Source organism: Martes martes, assembly GCF_963455335.1.
Source record: "Martes martes genome assembly, chromosome: 11".
Taxonomy (NCBI): Eukaryota; Metazoa; Chordata; class Mammalia; order Carnivora; family Mustelidae; genus Martes; species Martes martes.
The window spans coordinates 33693630-33706756 of NC_137899.1; the positions used below are offsets into that span (position 1 = coordinate 33693630).

General features: G+C 43.1%; 1 protein-coding gene across 1 annotated transcript in view; it reads right to left on the reverse strand.

The window, feature by feature from the left end:
• ABCB1 (ATP binding cassette subfamily B member 1) overlaps positions 1-13127 on the reverse strand; it is a 107228-nt gene that overhangs the window by 21872 nt on the left and 72229 nt on the right. The window contains exons 19-21 of the mRNA XM_080818360.1: positions 10463-10540; positions 7691-7774; positions 960-1163 (exon numbers count right to left, since the gene is read on the reverse strand). Coding sequence (XP_080674486.1) covers positions 960-1163; positions 7691-7774; positions 10463-10540 — 366 coding nt within the window. The remainder of the gene's footprint in view (positions 1-959; positions 1164-7690; positions 7775-10462; positions 10541-13127) is intronic.

The following is a 13127-nucleotide window of genomic DNA, read 5'->3' on the forward strand; positions in this document are numbered from 1 at the left end:
ATTCTCTGGTGCGGTGCCTGGTCCCGAAACAAAGTACCTCAGACACATGGCCTAGAGAGCCAGAGCCACTGGATCTTTCTGGGTCCCTGCCCTGACTCTTAGGAACCCTGAAGGGTCTACTAATAGATGTATCCCTACCCAGTTTGGGGGGTCAGTCATGCTCTGACCACTTCTATTTCTGCAATGATACAAACCATGTGCTATCAGATTTGTTTGGCCATCAGCAGACCTCTCTGCTTCTTCACAGAGGCACAATTTTGGATCCTGGCTATGACCCACCTGTGCCTCAGCTTCAGCTGAAAAAGGAACAAATAATAAAGCCAACTTCTTAGGGTCACAATGAGGAGTAAAGCATTGCCAAGGAAACACAGTAAATGCCATACAAGCATTCGTTTCAAAACAACAACAACAACAAATAAACAAATATGTAGGAAGAGAAGAAGAAAGAGAAGAAAAAGTAGTAGTAGGAGCCGCACTACCTGTAGTAGGTAAAGAAACAGAAGTAAGATGCCAGCAGGAGGATGATAAAAAGGAAAGAATGCTAATAATTTAAGCCTGACAGAATAAATACCTTTAGGACTTTTCCATATTTTAACCACCCACTCCCCCATCACACGTAATAAAATGGGGCTGCTTTCCTCAATAAAGGAATGGATTTCAGCTTGCTTGAGGGAAAGAAGGACAGAGGGAAGGGTTGCGGAGAGAGGGCAGAGAGGAAGAGCGTGCGGACAATGGTCTGAAACAATGAAAGCCTAATAAAATCACTTGTCAGGCTGTGAGCCTCAGAATTCATCGGCTCCTTTTCTTCAGTTTCCAATCTTCCTCCGGTCAAGCGGACTGCTTTAAGGACTGGGTATAAAAACATTCTCCGAGCATAGTGAATAGCAGCAAGTAACAGAACGACACTGATTAGAATATTTCACTCTCTCAGATCAGCATTTACATTTAGGTTGACTCACCTTCCCAGCACCTTCCAGTTCTTTCTTATCTTTCAGTGCTTGTCCAGACAACATTTTCATTTCTACAACTCCCGCTATTGCAATGATGGGTACGATGGCTAAGAGTAAAAGTGTTAACTGCCAGCCATAGATTAAGGATATAATAATGCCTGTCCCAAGATTTGCTATATTCTGGGTAATTACAGCGAGCCTGGAACCTATAGCCTACAAAATAAAAACACAAAACAAATTAGAGAAATGCTTTCATATTCTCTTTAAAACCCATGCCTATGTTTTCCTCAGGATTATGACTTCAGCTTCATGAAATTCTATTAATTATCTTCTCACTTACAAAATAAAAGGGAAAGTTTTACTCATAAGTTTATCTGGTTTCTAAAATGAAAATTTCCATGACATCAGAGTAAACACTGAAAGAAGAAGATCAATAATTCAGAGTTAAATTACGTATTTCTATCTCTTCCAATTTTTTTTAAGTAGGCTCCACATCAGTATGGGGCTTGAACTCACGACCCTGAGATCAAGACCTGAGCTGAGTTCAGGAGTTGGACTTTTAACCAAATGAGCCACCCAGGCACCCCTCTCTTCTAATTTTTAATACCAAGAAAATTTTCATTAATCAATGAAACCATGATCACTAAAGCAAGCTCTTCAAATAAACAAGATAAAAGGGGCTCCTGGGTGGCTCAGTCGTTAAGCATCTGCCCTCGGCTCAGGTCATGATCCCAGGGTCCAAGGATTGAGCCCCGTGCTGGGCTCCCTGCTCAGCGGGAAGCTGCTTCTCCCTCTCTCACCGCCCCCTGCTTGTGTTCCCTCTCTTGGTCTCTCTTTCTCTGTCAAATAAATGAATAAAATCTTTTAAAAAATAAACAAGATAAATAATCTGACAGTTACACTGGAAACGTTGGAGATTTCCAATGTTAGATGCATAGCTACTCATAAGTTAAGTCTAACATATGTCATTAAGGAATCCAAATATATCTGGGCCTATCTGAGATGCCTATTGGGTTTAATTTAACCTGCAGCTGATTTAGAAAAACTACACAGAGCTGAAAGTTACGGAATTTAATTTAGGGTATTAAGCAGGCGTTAGAGACTTCAGTGTGAATGCCAGAGGGGGCCTGGAGCATGACTTTCAGTAGCATGCAGTGACTTCCAGCTCTAAAGTCAGAAGTCAAACTATAAAGTCAATTCAGTCCACTATTCCATACCGTACTTCTCTACCTTAGAAACACCCAAGCCCTCAATCCCTTCCAAAGTCCGGCTCTGGTGCCCAGATCTGGGAATGGCCCAGGTTTCTTCTACTCCCAAAGTTCCCTCTGCCTGACCAGGGCCAGACTCAGGTGTAGATTCCAATGCAGTAGAGTCCAGACTGGTCACATCCTCCTCTGTGTACCCCCTTCTCCATCACTCCAGTATCAACCCTCTGAAATCATTCAACACCTACATGATATAAACACCAGACCAGGAATTAGGGGGCAAGGGTATTACAACTACTAGGAGCCTCTGCACATTAAATTCTATACCAGGAATTGCGCCAGACAGCATGAATAATGGAACATTTCTTTCTATTTGATGCAGCCGCTGAGTTTTTATCAAAGGGATGCTTAACCAAATTTGGCTTATGTCAAAAAATGAAGTAGATTTCAGAGCCAGGTCTCTGCATTTGTGCATTTCCAACCTAAAAGTCAAAGGTTACAACCCGGACAGAGTCCATGGCACGGGGACAATGTAAACTGCTCCTGTTCTCAGAATCTACGAGTCCTACCCAGAACTCACTTCCCACAGCTACTGACTGAGAGAAGTGCTCAGAACATCCACCAAGCTCACAGCAAGTGAACGATTCTAGCACAATAACCTTCCAAACATAGGAATGTTCAGGTCTGGATGGCAGTCAAGGTCATGAAAATAAGTAAAATGGATCAGAGAGGACAAATTCTTCTCTCATGTACATGAAAGGTGAAGAAAAGATCAAGAACCCCAGGCTTTCGGGTATGGGGAGATTACACTCCTCGGTTTAACTTGAGTTAGCACTTGAAGTCATGGTGCTGGCTACTGTTCCTTATGCTAAAGACTAACACTGTTCCACCTCTAGTCATCACACAGAGTAGGACTCAAGAGTTCTGAGGATCACAATGAATGGGACAGCATAGATTAGTAGTAGTCTGGTAATTTTCATTTCAAAAAGTAGAACTGAGAGAAGATAACAGTCCCCAAAACCACAGCCCAACCTGGAAACAGGGGGAGGCAAAAAGAGCCCAACACTTGAAACCCATCAAGACCCCTCATTACCTCTCCACCCACTGTACTTTCAAGTAATTCTATCTCACTTCCTCTTCTCCTTTTTCTGCCCATTCTTCCTTGTTACTCCCTGCCCTGATATTTATTTCCTCCTCCAAACATGCCCATATTGCTTGAAATCTAATTTAAAACACTTATGCTTATTGGGGGGGAAAAAAAAGCCTATTTCCTGAGCCTCTTTCTGAAATTAGAAACATTTATAACTTCATCTTCCCCTCAACCACCTTCTCCTGGGGACATAAAAAACCTTAAATACATAGTGGCTTTTGATCTCTGCATGGCTCTCATTTGCTTTTTTTCCCCTGCAGAATTCTAGTCCTAAAACCAAAATAAAACTTTAAAGCTCACTATTTCATACGCAAAATACTGAGATTATTTCCTCCTCATTTCTTTCTAGCAGAACACGCTTCTGACTCAAAAATACATCTAAGGAAATGTTTTCTTGATGGTCAAGTTAAATATGAAGAACATTTAACCTAGATAAGCATTATCAGTAACTATATACGCACAAACTTGAGTCAGCCCTGCCTTGGGTAGAATGATTTTTGACAGTATTGCTTCCCTTGGGTATTTTTGGGTATAAAAAATTAATTTCACCACTTCCCACTGAGGAATAGAGATACAAACACCCAGACACCCAGACACACACACACACACACACACAGAGAGGTAAATATAAGTGAATATATGTATATGCATGCATATAGCTGTGTGTATGTATATTTACACACCTACACACATCTGCCCCAACATGAACAGGTCAGCTGGTAGCATTAAGTGGATACAACTGTCCTGTCTCCACCAACCTGTGGTAACAGCTACGTCAGACTTTTCTGCTTCTGACGGCGCTCACAGACCTACTCGCTTCCTCTTCTCTGGTCCTTAGCTACTGATCGAGGTTCTGGAGAACACTTCTGAACCAGTGGCTCACACAGGGGTGTGCAGGCTAGTGGGGCCATCAGAGTGTGAGTTCGAGGATACCAACGAGAAGCAGCGGGTCAACACCAGCAGGCAATTCAGGGCTCCCAGAGCTCCAAGGAGCTCACAAACGACAGGAGAGGGACAGGCCTGGCCACCAGTCTTAGAGATACAAGAAAGGACCACGGCTTAGGACAGACCATAACCCCAGAGGAATTTCAGAGGAGGGAAGAAGGACAGCCAGCACACAACGCCCACACTGCGCCTGCTCAGGGTTCTGCCACTGGGACTGAGTCAGCATTTACTCTAGGCTGTGTCCTCCACACCAAACGAGGTGTGGGACGTGTGTGTCCCTGTGAGCACATGAGCACATTCAACCAGGTCTCTGTGAAAGGCATGCTAAAGGGAGGGCAGCAAAGTTTAACTAGGGAAACTTGGATTTCAGAAATTTGAGGACACACTGTGTCCGCACTGAGCCTGATCGCCAAAGACTTGCTCTTGAAGGGAGGGAGCGAAATGGATTGACCCCAAGCTCACTGACTGATTCTCCTGCCAAGTTTAATTTTAAAAATGGAGACTGATGCTTTATGTCTTCTACCTACCACCCACTTCTCTCCCCCATTTCCCAAGAAGTCCTTTAACGATGTATCTAATGGTGTTTGTCCTCTTTTCTCCTTTCTCTTGATCCCCCTTCCAGCAGGGTTTGCTCCCACCACACCTTGAAACGGTTCTTGTCAGAACCATCAGCACCTTCTTTTTTGTTTTTTTCCATCAGCACCTTCTAGAGGCTGGAGCATGGTAAGATGTTCCATCACCTTGTGAGCTTAATAGCGGTATCTGATATCTTTGAATGCTCCTCCTGAAAACACTTCTTCCATGTTGTTTCTAGGACACTGCTCTAGGACCCTCACCGGCTGCTCCTTCCCAGTCTTCCTCGCAGGTCCATCCTCATAGCCCAGACCTCATGGCCCAGCACTTTCCATGCTCTCCAGCTGCATATGCTTCCTTGTCTATTAATCCAGTCCCCTGGTTTACAAGCCATCAATGCACCGAAAAATCTCCAAATGTCTATTTCCAGACCAGACTTCTGTGCTCAGCTCCAGACCTGCGCATCTAATCTGCCTTCTTGATATCTCCACTTGGACATCTCATTGGACATCTCAAATGTACCATGTTCCAAAAAGAACTCTCAACTCTCCCTCAAATCTGTTCTTTCAACAGGCTCCCAGTTTCATTAAAAAGCAACTCCATTTTTTGGTAAAGGTTTTTATTTATTTGGCAGAGAGATATAGGCAGAGCACAAACAGAGCGGCAGGCAGAGAGAGAGAGTGGGGAGAAGCAGGCTCTCCACTGAGCAGAGAGCCTGACGTGGGGCCCAATCCCAGGACCTTGGGATCATGAACTGAGCTGAAGGCAGCCACTTAACCAACGAGCCACCCAGGTGCCCCACAGTTCCATTTTTGAAAGTGATGCTGGTCAAAAATTATGGAGACATTCTATATTCCCGTTCTCTTATACCCCACATATAACCAATAAATTCTGTTGGCTGTACCTTCAAACTATGTCCTGAATCTGATTACTTTTTGTCACCTTCACGATGACCACTCCAGTCTAAAATGTTATCATCCCTCCCCTGACTTATGGCAATACAGTCCCTGCCTCCACCCTTACCCCCTTCAGCCTAGTCATACACCAGCCTTTAAAACTTTCAGATCCCAAGGGGCACCTGGGTGGCTCAGCTGGTTAAACGACTGCCTTCAGCTGTGGTCATGATCCTGGGGTCCTGGGATTGAGCCCCTGTCAGGCTACCCCCTCTCAGCAGGGAGCCTGCTTTTCCCTCTCCCTCTGCCTGCCACTCCCCCTGCTTGTGCTCTCTCTGTCATAAATAAACAAAATCTTAAAACAAACAAACAAACAAACAAACTTTCGGATCCCATCGCTTCTATGTCCAAAACCCTACAATGATTTCCCATCTATTTCCAGATATGATGCAGATCTCAATTCTTATGCCTCTTCCTTTCACTCACTTTACTGCAGCCATACTATTCTCTTTACTGTTTTTGGAAAAGTTGTGGAAATGCTCCAGCCTCAGGCCCTAGCACTTGCTGATCCTTCTGTTTAGAACATTCCTCTCTATATATCTACAGGGCTATTACCTTTCCCTCATTCAGGCCTCTTGCATATACCACCATATCTCTGAGGCCTGAAAGCCCTTACCTATACATCCTGCTGTTATTTTTTTTCCCATAGTTATTTTTAATGATGATCCTGGCATGCTGTGTAGACACCAGAAGGCCAGGTTGTTGTCTGCTTTATGAAGTTCAAAGTTATTTCAAGTAGTGCACATGTGGCCCTGATAGGTTCTATACACCTTGATCTAAACCTCCATGTTCATTGATTTGTTTGTTTTAAGCAAAAAAATCTGCATTTTAAAAAGTCACAAGATTTACATTGTAATTTAAAACTCTGTGTGCTTCCACATTCATAACCTAATTTAGTCTTACAGAAGCCCCCTGTATTTGATAGAAGAAACTTTAATATAGAGCTACCTTAAAGAAAGACTAAAAGATTAATAAGGTTCAAGAGAGGGAAAGGCACGGCAGAGATCACATGCTTCCCCCCCCCCCCCAAATCCTATATCATCTTGCGGATTTTTGCTTTCAGTAGTTATGGTGTAGAAGAAACTGTCACTTCCCAAACAAATCAAAACCTCCTGGTTCAACAGTTTCTAGTTGAGCAGTTAAAGAGAGTCATGTACTAGTAAAATTTGAGCTTTATAACCTGATGAAGTTGTTCCTTCTACCACTGCTTTAATGTTTTAATGTGCTTCTCATTTCTTTCAACCTGTTTTTATTTTTATTATTATTACTATTTTTTTTTGAGAGAGAGAGAGAGCGAGCGAGCGCACATGCATGAGCAGGGTGGGCAAGGAGGTCTAGAGGGAGAGAGAGAGAGAGAGAGAGAGAATCTTAAGCAGACCCCATGCCGGCCTAGCGGGGAGCCCGATGTGGGACTTGATCTCAGACCCTGACGGCATGCCCTGGACTGAAATCAAGAGTCTGATGCTTAACCAACTGAGTCACTGGAATGCCCCTCAACCTGCTTTTAGATTTTTCTTCCCTCTCTTCTAAACTGCAGTACTCCTAAACATGTATACAGAAACTACATTCTTTTTTCAGTAGCAATTAGTTTTCTGTTGATTAACTGAACCCAAAACAGACTGATCTTGCATGATATGCTGATAAATACTTCCTTTTCTAAATAATTATCCTTCTATGAGTATCCTGTAAATAATATGACTAACTAGTAAACAACAAAAGAAAGCTTGTAAATTATATATACACTATACAGTATACAATGGTTAATATTTTTGCTATGAGGCAAATGATTTATTGTGTTAAATATTTATCTAACATTTTAATGATAATGAGAACACCTAAAATGGGAAAATTAATTCCATGCTGAGATCCAAAATGGCCAACTAAGACTAACACCAGCAGAAAGAAGGCACATACCCCTTTAACTTGAGCAGCATCATTGGCAAGCCTAGTTGTCAATGCTCCAGTGGTGTTTTTAGGGTCATCAAACCAGCTCACATCCTGTGGTATAGAAAAAGATTTTATTATCTTAAAGCTCTACTTATAAGACCCTTAGCTCCAAAGGCAACGACAAGGTCAGGATGATTATCAATCATACCCCTTGCATTTCACACTCAGGATTTGACACTCAATAGACAAGAAAGGGACTTAATAGACAAACATGTAAGTAATTTCATTTGTCAAAATAATTTTCTGAGTGCCTGCTACTTAGACATCCAAATAGAGATGCTGAATAGGCAGTTTAGATAACGGGAGTTCAGGGCAGAATAAATAAATTGGGTTTAAAAAATCAACAAAAGAAATCTAGATTGAAATTTAAGATTAACACAAAATAGGATTTTTTGATAAAGCCATTTACCTTTTAATTTTTAATTTTTTAAATTTACTTTTATATTAACATATAGCATATTATTAGTTTCAGAGGTAGAAAGCAGTGATTCATTAGTCTTACAATACCCAGTGCTCATTATATCACATGCCCCCCTTAATATCACCCAATTACCTTATCCCCCCACCCCCCTCTCAGCAACCCTCAGTTTGTTTCCTATGATTAAGAGTTTTTTGTCTCCCTGTCTGATTTCATCTTATTTTTCCCTCCCTTCCACTATGATCTGGTTTTGTTTCTTAAATTCCACAAGTAAGTGAATATGATAACTGGATTTCTCTGATTGACTTATTTCACTTAACATAATACCCTCTAGTTCCATCCATGTCGTTGCAAATGGCAAGATTTCAATTTTTGAGGGCTGAGTAATATTCCATTTTGTGTGTGCGCATGCGCGTGTGTGTATGTATGTGTATGTGTGTGTATGTATATATATATATATATGTATATACACCACATCTTCTTTATCCATTCGTCTGTTGATGGACATCTGGGCTCTTTCCATAGTTTGGCTATTGTGCACATTGCTGCTATAAACATTGGTGTGCATGTGCCCCTTCGGATCATAACATTTGTATCTTTGGGGTAAATACTCAGTGGTGCAATTTTGTAGGGTAGCTCTATTTTTAACTGTTTGAGGAACCTCCATGTGGTTTTCCAGAGTGGACTCACCAGCTTGCATTCTCACCAACAGTGTAAGAGGGTTCCCTTTTCTCCACAACCTCTCCAACATCTGTTTTCTGACCTGTTAATTTTAACCATTCTAACTGGTGTATTATCTCATTGAGGTTTTGATTTGTACTTCCTTGATTCCCAGTGATGGGTGGCATTTTTTCATGTGTTATTAGCCATTTGTCCATTTACCTTTTTAAGTACATAAGTACCAAAAAGATTGTGAATTTGTAGTATGAATTTATATCCATAATAAAAATAACTATGGTCCTATTATCCATACTGGTGATTTGCAATTAAAGCAGTATCTATCATATTTTCCCCAAATATTTAAGAAACAAGAAAGTGTTACAAGTTATTATGGCATGCATCACTTTGCTTTTTTAAAACTGCTGTGTTAAAATGCCTCTTCCAGTGGCATATAACTTCCTTGAAGACAGGGACTGTTGAGGTATGAACGCCTGACAGTTCTTCGTATTATGGTTCTGAAGCAGAAGGTCTTCATATGTATTTGCCAGACTTAATAATTTATAGAGAGGGCATTACACAAACCATCAGCTCAGCTTCCGAAGTATAATGGACTCAGGAGTCAGCCTGGTGGCTGGGACGGTAATGGGGCATTTGGCTCTGGACCAAGATCAGCCTCGATCCTAAATGGAATCTCAGTTATAATTATTGGTTTGACTCAGTGTCCTAGGACAGGGCCCCCATCAAATAGTGTTCTGTCACTCATTCAAGTCAGTCCTGGCTCTGTCAGTCACCGGTAAGTAATTCCCACAAACACGCTTTTTAAGTCATGGTGGCAGGGGTGGGAAAGGATGGAGGAAGCAAAGACAGCCGGGAAAATGTACATGTCATTGAGAAATCCTAACGCGGCAACCTGTGCTTCTCAGCCAGGGTTCCAGTACCCCTGGCATGCCCAGGGCATCCTTCTGGCACCTCATTTTATTCACTAGCAAGGGATCAGTGATTTTAAAACGGAGAGTTTTAAAGTCACATACAAAATTTTCAGGATTGTTAGAGAAACTTTCTCTTTGAACTGGGCTGTTTTGGGTGACATTCCCAGAAGCCCCCTTACCCTTTCCCTAGGAAAACATTTGCCTCTGCCTGTTGTTGGGGTTTTGAAGATCTGAAATAGAAGAGGCATTCCATTAAGCTGTTACCAGCTTGTTAGACTATGGCGTCAATTACTGTATCTATCCAACCCCAGCAAAGAAACTGGGGAGTGAGGATACATTTTGCTTTGTGGAAAGACAGGGTTCAGGTGACATCCCTTAGTGGGCAGAAACATGAATGTCTTGAGTTTCCCAGGGGAAAGAAGGAAAGAGAGAGAGAAAAGGGATGAGGGGTACTGCCCACTCTGCCTCCAGTTGCCACGAGAAAGGCTGGTGGCAAGCCTGCTCTGGGGACCGTCTGTGGCCATCCCATTCCTTGTCCCACCCACAGCAGACAGACAGCAGGGCCTCTGAGCCAGACCTGGAGGGTGGTCCAGCGGCATCTCTGAGGGGAGGCGGAGGGAAGACCATCACAGGAGCTCGCTCTGAGTAACCTGACTGCACTCCCACTCCATGAGGCCACATGTACAAGCAGGGAGGCCCGCCCAGCCCAGGCTCAGTCCTCAGCAGACATACCTGTCTCAGCATCGATCTGAAAACCATGTACCGGAGCCGCTTGGTGAGGATCTCCCCGGCTTTGCCGAACGTGAAGCCCTGTGAATGAGAACACGCCACAAGAAAAGAGACCTATCAGAGACCCTGACACTGATGACACAGAGGGCGGGAGCCCAGATGTCACTGCTGAGAAGACACAAGACCAGTGCAGAAAGCCCGATGTCAGGCTTGGCTATGTTTCGGTCACTGTGTTCCATGGTACAGAGCCACACTGGTGGGTGTGGCCAGGAGAGCCCAGTTTTGAAATCATTACTCCCCCATTACTGGCAGGATGATGAGGGATTTATTAGGAAGTATGTTTCTTTGTCCCGACTCCTATCCCTGTTATTTCTCCTGGGGAGCTGGGGTCTGTCACCCAGGAAGCTCAAGTTGTTTCTAAGGCAGAGGCACTCGAAGAAGGACGGCTGTATTATGTGTCATCCAAACCAGGACACACTGAAAATGCCAAAAGGATGCTGTTAAGAGATATACCAGGACCTGAGGTGTCGTCTGGGAAAACAGAAATATTCAGCCACCCAAGCCATAAAGGAAGCAGGGAACAAAGATATCAAATTCCTAGTTTCCAAGTTAAAAAAAAAAAAAAAAAAAAAAAAAGCTAATGTCTTGGAGCAAAACAAGCTGGGCAAGAAGGCTGATCAAGAGAGAATTTTCTGCCCTGGCCCTCTCCTTCCCCCAAGAATCTAACCTTCCATGTCTGGGAGGAGGGAGGAGTTCCTCTGGGAAATAAAGAGTCCCATGTGAGTGTGCTGCCATGCCTGGCCACATCTGGGGAGGAAGGGCAACAGAACCCTCATCCCAATGCGTGTGGGCATACGGGACCAGGAAGAAGCAGTGCTCCCTGTCTTTCTGGAGCTCCAGGAAGTGAGAGTCTACAGATAAGGGTGGCCACACAATGGCATGGGGGAAGCAGAGTGGAAATGGCCCATGGAGCATCAGAAGAAGAGAGGCCCTAATAACAACCCAATTCCTTACAGAATCAGAGAGGTGGAAAAGGGCAGTTATAGCTCCTCTGTGGCCCCAGCTAGTGCATGAGCATTACTGAGAGAGGGAAGAAACAGAGGCAAAGAGCATGAGCGAAGAAAGAGCTAAATCTTCAGAGTGGTTCAATAAAGGGGGACAGCCTGGTAGGACCATATAACTGAATGCCGTGGGCCATACCAGTTGCCAGCATGAAGCAGGCAGGCACGTGATGCCCACAGACCATCCCCCTGCACCCCTCTGCTAACAGAGACACTGACCCAGGAGAAGGAGAATGGCCAGATTAAGGTTTCTGTTACTAGACTGAATGAAATGTGAATTATCTTGCTCACTACAGGAATATTACCACTATTTTTGTCGAGACCTAGTTGTTCAGTGCTTAGCCTGACACTGTAAGTTTATATAAAATACCTGTATGTATACATAGGACAACCCTTTTAGTGATGGAAGAATGTCACCTTTAGGACAACTGTAAAATTACCACTTTACAAAAGAAACTGAGGTTTAGTTGCCAAAGGACCCAACTGTAAGGCGGCAGAGGTGGACCACGAATCTGGGACTATGAGAATCCTAACTAGAACGGGAACCCAGAGCCTGAAATCTTAACACCCACAGAGCCCCCTCCTTTTGTTTCCAAATCAGGGGTAGGGACTCTAATGTTGTTGGCCACTGTGCCATCTCTGTAATTCTGAGGTCCTATATTAGAGCCTGTTTCCATTCAGTTTTGCCAGGCAAGTCAGACTCCTGTCTCCCCAGCCATCACCACGTTACAGAGGGAACTGCCTTCCCTACCTTTGCTTTCCCAGTTCAAATCTCCAGAGTTAAAGGGAGCAGCTCAAAGTCTACCACCCTCAAAATCCCTCAACCAACTTCACACTCACGAATCTTTACGTTCTATGACATCAAGAGTTGCTAGAGCAATCTTCCATTTGGTTAAAGCATTCTATCTGTTATGCTTAGGCCAAATTACCCAATGAGATTTTAAGGGCTTAGGAAAGAAGGAGTTCATCCAGTCATTTTTCTTTTGTACTTCTTACAATGTAAAAAAAAAAAAAAAACAAAACCCTTTCTGTCTATATAAAAAATACATGCCTATAACACATTAAATATAGAGACCTATTCAGAATTTTATCTTAAAAAATTACATATGGCTAATATCTATTCCTTCAATAAGTAACTGAGTGTTTGCTACTGACTCCCACAGGCCTGGGAACACGATCACATGATTCCTTTTTCTTCTTTTTCTTTCTTCTTCTTTCTTCTCCTTTTTCTTCTTCTTTTTAGTGGTGCAGTAGTTTAATTCCTAGAATCCAGATATGAGGTATCCATTCCTATAGGAACTAGTTGTGTTTCCTACTGTAGTCAAAAAGATTTGTTTGGATACAATAAAGCTAGCTTTGTAATTTGTAATACACACACACATCTATTCCTTCCTTCGATTTTTCTAGCATATCTAAGTTTGTGGTAAAACTTCCAATATGCGGGAACTTGGGTGGCTCAGTTGGTTAAGCAACTGCCTTCAGCTCAGGTCATGATCCTGGAGTCCGAGGATCGAGTCCTGAATTGGGCTCCCTGTTTGGTGGGGAGTCTTCTTCTCCCTCTGACCCTCCCTCCTCTCGTGTTCTCTCTCTTATTACCTCTCAAGTGA